Source organism: Colobus angolensis, unplaced genomic scaffold (assembly GCF_000951035.1).
Source record: "Colobus angolensis palliatus isolate OR3802 unplaced genomic scaffold, Cang.pa_1.0 Scaffold135, whole genome shotgun sequence".
Lineage (NCBI taxonomy): Eukaryota > Metazoa > Chordata > Mammalia > Primates > Cercopithecidae > Colobus > Colobus angolensis.
In genome coordinates, this window is record NW_012114433.1 from 1,416,989 (window position 1) to 1,422,706 (window position 5,718).

Sequence of the window (5,718 nt, forward strand, 5' to 3'; positions counted from 1 at the left end):
ACCTGTCCCCATCTCAGTGCCTGAGTGTTCGTGCAGTGGTGAACCTCTATGGAGGAAAATGTGAAATATTCTTGTTCTTACATGAAAGAACTCTCAGAAAATACCCGTGGCTTCTAAGAAATGGTTATTTTCTAATTATAATGTCCTAGTTATTTTTCTTTTGAAAATCGGCTTTTAGAATATTTTCATTTATGATCATGAATTAACATACTCAGGGACACGTGAACACGCTAAGTGCCACAGTGAGCTCACAAAATGACAAAGACACACGTCACAGGCGTGGGCAGGACTCCCCACCGCTTTGAGCCTCAGCTTTTGCATCTGCAAACTGGAGATGGTATCACTTCCCGTTAGGAATGGGTCTGAAGATCAGTAGTAACGTGCTTACGTACATGTGAACGAATGTGCGGAGCTCCTTTCGCACCTGCAGAACGTGGCCAGCCCTCCAGCACGTGCACCTTCTGTGGTGAGCTCCTCAGACCTGAATAGGTCCCTGTCTCCTAGGGGAAAGCCAAGGTGTGTGCTTCTCAGACACAGGAAACTTAACTGTTGGGTTTCAGTGATGTTTAAACAGTTGTATGGTAACAGGCAGGGAAATGAGAGGTTAAAACCACATTGAAAACACATCTTGCACCTGCCATTTTATTGCTTTTAATGTGTTTCTTATTCGTTTGCTAACCCCTTGAAATACCCAGTATCTCCTTTAATCTGTCCTTTATTTTCTTTATTCCTATTTTGGAACAGGTATAGGCAGAGTGTCTTTTGGAGCTTTCTTAGGTAGGTAAAGTTATCATTTCTTTCAAAAGTGTAGAAATTTAGCCAAACAATATTGATAAAGATACTTAACTAATCAGAAAAATAAACCTTCCTCTAATTCAGTGTTCCTCACAAACTCTCTGATGTCACGTAAGCTGGTGGCCATGTGCTTACTTGGCTCGTCGTGGGCTGAGTGCTGCTGGCTTGCCTGCTGGGGGCTTGGTGGCCCTGAGTGAGGGGAAGGGGCCAGGCATCCTGCCATCTGCTGAGGATTGCACGAGTCCCTAAAACATGTTTTTGCCTTTTCAGTTGTAGGGGCTGAGCTCCTGGAAAACACTTCCAGGGTCTTCAGAAAATGAGCACACACAAACGTAGGACTTCCCTTCATACAGAGATCGGCGCTGCCCTCTGTCATTTATTTTACAAGGGCCTCTGACTCTGCTCCATAGATCTTTTTATCCCACCCGGCAACAGTCTAAAGGGATTTCCACTATATGTAGATTCAAAGTATGTAAATATCCAGTTTCTCACCTCCTCTTCTTGTGAGGAATGTAAGTGGCCTAGTCATTAGCAGCACAGCTCGGCCATGGTGAGTACATGGTTCTTCTGTGGAGATGCTGGGAGGGTGATAGGCGAGAACATTCTCTGGGTGGGCCAGGCTCAGCGCCTCTAAGAGCAGACCGGTCTGAGCATTTGTGTGGCAGATGGAACTGCCGGCTGCCCTCTGATGCCCCCAGGCCCTCATAAAGTCAACTCTACCTTAAAAAAACAAAAACCAAAACAAAAGTGGCTAGCCTAGATCGTCCAAACCACTCCCACAGGTTAGGTGAGTTGGTGTCTGTTCCAGTGCTTCAGTGCCTTTACAAATTCTGCCACAGAGCATTGTCTGCCCATTTAGTGGTATTTGGTGACATTAGTCATCTGCAACCCCCTTTTTTTTTTTTTTTTTTTTTTGAGACAACGTCTCACTCTTGTTACCCAGGCTGGAGTGCAGTGGTGTGATCTTGGCTCACTGCAACCTCTACCTCCTGAGTTCAAGTGATTCTCCTGCCTCGGCCTCCTGAGTAGCTGGGATTACAGGCGCCAACCACCACACCAGGATAATTTTTGTATTTTTAGTAGAGACAAGGTTTCCCCATGTTGGCCAGGCTGGTCTCAAACTCCTGACCTCAGGTGATCCGCCCGCCTCAGCCTACCAAAGTTCTAGGATTATAGGCGTGAGCCACCGTAGCCGGCCTGCAACCTTTTTTTTTTTTTTTTTTGAGACGGAGTCTCACTCTCCCCAGGCTGGAGTGCGGTGGTGTGATCTCAGCTCACTGCAACCTCCGCCTCCTGGGTTCAAGCAATTCTCCTGCCTCCACCTCCCCGGTAGCTGCGATTACAGGTGCCCACCACCACGCCCGGCTAATGTTTTGTTGTCTTTTTTGTAGAGATGAGGTTTTCCCATGTTGGCCAGGCTGGTCTCGAACTCCTGACCTCAAGTGAGCCATCTGCCTTGGCCTCCCAAAAGTGCTGCGATTACAGCCACTGCACCTGGCCTACAATCTCTTTATAATGCTTTGGTTTGTTTTTTCCATTAAAAGAAGAATGAATTATGCCCAGTATGCGGGTCAAACAATTCTGCAGTCAAGAAAACCTGAGATTTGGAGCTGGGCTCCTATAAATGTATGGTGATATTTCCGTGGCAAGCTGAGACCGCCTGGTGGCCTGGCCAGGTCTGTGGCTGTGGCCATGAGGGCCCAGGGCTTCTTGTCAGCTCTTACCTTTTTTTCTGTTTCCTGCCAACAGATGTTGCCTTTATCACCACCGTGGCCTTCTTGTGGAAAGTGTCGGCGATCACCGTGGTCAGCTGCCTCCCGCTGTATGTCCTCAAGTACCTGAGGCGCAAGCTGTCTCCCCCAAGCTACTGCAAGCTGGCCTCCTGAGGGGTTGTGCGCCCCCAGCGGGCTGGTCCCAGCACCTTCTGCCCTTTCCAGTGAACACAGGGTTTGCCATTGCTACCAAGCGAGCACCACGAGAAAGGGAGGGTACGCCAGGCAAGCCCAGGGCACCGATGCCGGGACGGCCTGTCCCTCTCAGTGCAGGGACGTCACCCCTGCCAGGCGAGCCCAGGGCCCGGATGCCAGAACGGCCTCTCCCTCTCAGTGCAGGGATGTCACCCCTGCCAGGCGAGCCCAGGGCACCGATGCCGGGACAGCCTCTCCCTCTCAGTGTGGGGCTTCACCCTCCTTTTCTTTCTTCTTTTGTGTTTGTCAAAATCCTATTTCCATATTGAAGCAGCTTGAGTTTCTACTGAAAATGAGCCCGAATTATTTTACTGTTACTGTAAAGGGTTTATCTTACTCTGGCATTCTGAGAATTAGAATGAAAGTTTAATTTCTGCAATTCCCTAACATTCAAATTCTTTCTTTGATGTTATAACACACAGTCATTCCTACTCAAATGTAATAAAATTGAGGCTCCACGGAGACCCGTGTCCACACCAGCTGCAGCTCCTGCTCAGACAGACGGCCTGCCCTTTGCTGAAGACACCTCGCTTTATACTCGTATTTCACTTTTCAGTAAAAACACTCGAGTTACTGAGTTCTCACATGAAGAGCTGTTCTCCTCACACGCTCTGAAGGCAAGTCGCACAAACAGTGGCGTTTCCGAACATAATTCCACTGCAGTCACCACCGTAAATCATTGCCCAGAGACTGCTGCTGGCATGCCTGTCCTTCTCATCCTTTTTGTATTTGCAAAATCATACTCGAACGCCATTTCTATAGGTAGAAATCAGCTGTCCTGTAAAACTCACAGCCCCTAAGATAGCCCACTTGCCTGGTCATGGGTTTCCTAGTTTACTTGGTTGGAAACACGCATCAATCGAGATGATGAAAGCCTGTGCGGTTGCCACGCTGCATTCATGGTGTCGCCCAGCCAGACCCCTCGCTTCTGTGAAGCTGGGAAGGTCCTTGGGGCCAGGAGTTCGTTTTCTCAGCTGTCCTGTGCCTGGGGTGTTTCTGGAAACCGGTGTGTGGTGCCGCCTGCAGCAATGCCCCTTCCTGGAGGCCTCAGCAGAAGTTGGTCAAACACCAGGCCTCTTGGTTCAAAGGGGAGTTTCTCTGTATTTTCCACGCAGGCGCCGCAGCCTCTGCGAGGAGTTTCACCTGCTCATGTTCCCGGTCGTTTCCCATCAAGGTGGGCCGTGTCACCTGAAATCCTGGCCGCGCTGTGTGCGTGGGGCTCCAAGAGCATTTCACCAACCAGCGGAGGGGCTGCCCAGCACCCACCTACCGTCCCCCGCAGCTCTGCGGAGGAGAAAATAGCCACCGAGAGCCGTCAAGCTGCCTGTCTTCCCCACACCGCAGCAGCGCCTTTGGAATGAGTTCCGCGTCCTCTGTCCTGAGCGTCCTGAATTTCCCCGCGGGCCTGGCCCTGCGAGGGTGCGGTTTCCTGCGTCCCCACAAGGGGCCGCTGGTGTCCGCTCGGTGATCTGGGCGTCTGGTCGGCGCCGGAGGCTGCCTGGGATTTTCCCTTCTGAGCACCAAGCCGGTGTCGCCCGGAAGTCACATCCTGGCTGGGGCCGACTTGGATTTTACGTGTCTTCATCGCTTCTGCCGGAGCAGTTTGCGTCAGGGGCGTTGGGACGGTAGAAATCTTAAGTCCACAGCCAGCAGCTCAGGAGATGGGGTCACACGCTCGGGCCTCGGGGGTGGAGGCCAAGTGCACGTCAGAGGCCGCTCCCCCGTGCACCTTTACAAGTAGACCGCCCACCGGTGACACTAATCGAATGGTAACGTGGTGGATAACCTCAGAAAAGCTGAACCCCTGAGCCTTCGGGAGTGACACTGCAGTACAGCTTTCAGATAAACGACCAGCCTTAGATCAGTTGGATCCTGATGAGGACACAGTTGAAGACGTCTCAAGAAATCGAGATGTGTTAGGGGCAGGTGGAGACGGGAGGAGGAAGGGGTGTCCTCTGTAAACGAAAGTCACCCCCACGTTGTGAGGGTTAAATGAGATGGACAGGGCGTTCCCGGCAGACGACGGGCATGCAGCAAGGCAGTCGGAACGGGTCTGTGACACGGATTCTCTGCTAGATTAAAGAAAATAATAGCCCGCTAAAGGGTCATTAGATGGGCATTAGATCCAGTTCAGGAACCAGCTCTGAGGTCAGGCGAGGAGTTGAGAGGCTGTGCTTCCACCGGCTACCAGCTTGCGGTGTAACCTCATTGCTTTTTAGGTTCTGGACCTGTGTCAGCCCTGGAAATTCTGAGCCAGCCGTACAGCCCCAGAGCCCTTCAGGAGGGTGCCCAGCCTGGGGAGAGCATTCTGCGTGTCTGGAGTCGGCGGTGCTGCAGGAGGAGGAGCCTGTTCCTCCCTTCTGTGTGTGATGGGCAGTGTCCCCGAGCATCCAGTGCTGTGCTGGCCCCATGTTTCTAGGTTTACCTGTAGAGGCGTGACCCTCACGGTCCTGTCCGCCGCCCGGAATAGCTGGTCACAGGGAGGTAAGTGCCGCGGAAGAACCAGCAGGGCCGGCAGCCTTGGGAGACTCCTTGGAAAGTGGAGGTTGAAGCCGAGGGTGAGAAGATACAAGCAAAGCCTGTCATCAGAGCAGCTCGTGCTCAGACCTGAGACTGGGGCCTGGTGCTCTGGGGTGACGAGAGCAGAGTGCCAGCGCCCAGCAGGGGCGGCAGGTGGGTGAGGATTCGCCACTGTTTTCCATAATCTCATCCGAGTCCAGGTCAGTGACGGCCATGCCTTGAGGGCCGCACTGCATTCCCGGAGCCCGTAAGTCCGTACCCCCGACGGCCACCAGTGCCTTCCTCTCCTGTGAGAGCCCAGCAGAGAAACCTGGAGCAAGACCCTGACAGTTTACCAAACAAGCTGGCCTTACCTCCCTTCTGTGACGGTCACGGGCAGGCCCAGGTGCACCATTCCTAGGGTCAGGGACTCCGCTGGGGTCACCACCTCCAAGCC

The 5,718-nt window shown here is 52.5% G+C and overlaps 1 protein-coding gene across 2 annotated transcripts in view; it reads left to right on the forward strand.

Moving 5' to 3' along the window:
• The window catches only part of ATP9B (ATPase, class II, type 9B), a 290,892-nt gene extending 287,546 nt beyond the window's left edge, over positions 1–3,346 (forward strand). Inside the window, exons 29-30 of one of the 2 annotated variants that reach the window (XM_011934361.1) lie at positions 745–777; positions 2,545–3,346. In XM_011934361.1, coding sequence (XP_011789751.1) covers positions 745–777; positions 2,545–2,681 — 170 coding nt within the window. In that variant the 3' untranslated portion in view covers positions 2,682–3,346. The remainder of the gene's footprint in view (positions 1–744; positions 778–2,544) is intronic. The other variant, XM_011934362.1, reaches the window with a different exon arrangement.
• The last annotated feature ends 2,372 nt before the right edge of the window (positions 3,347–5,718 follow it).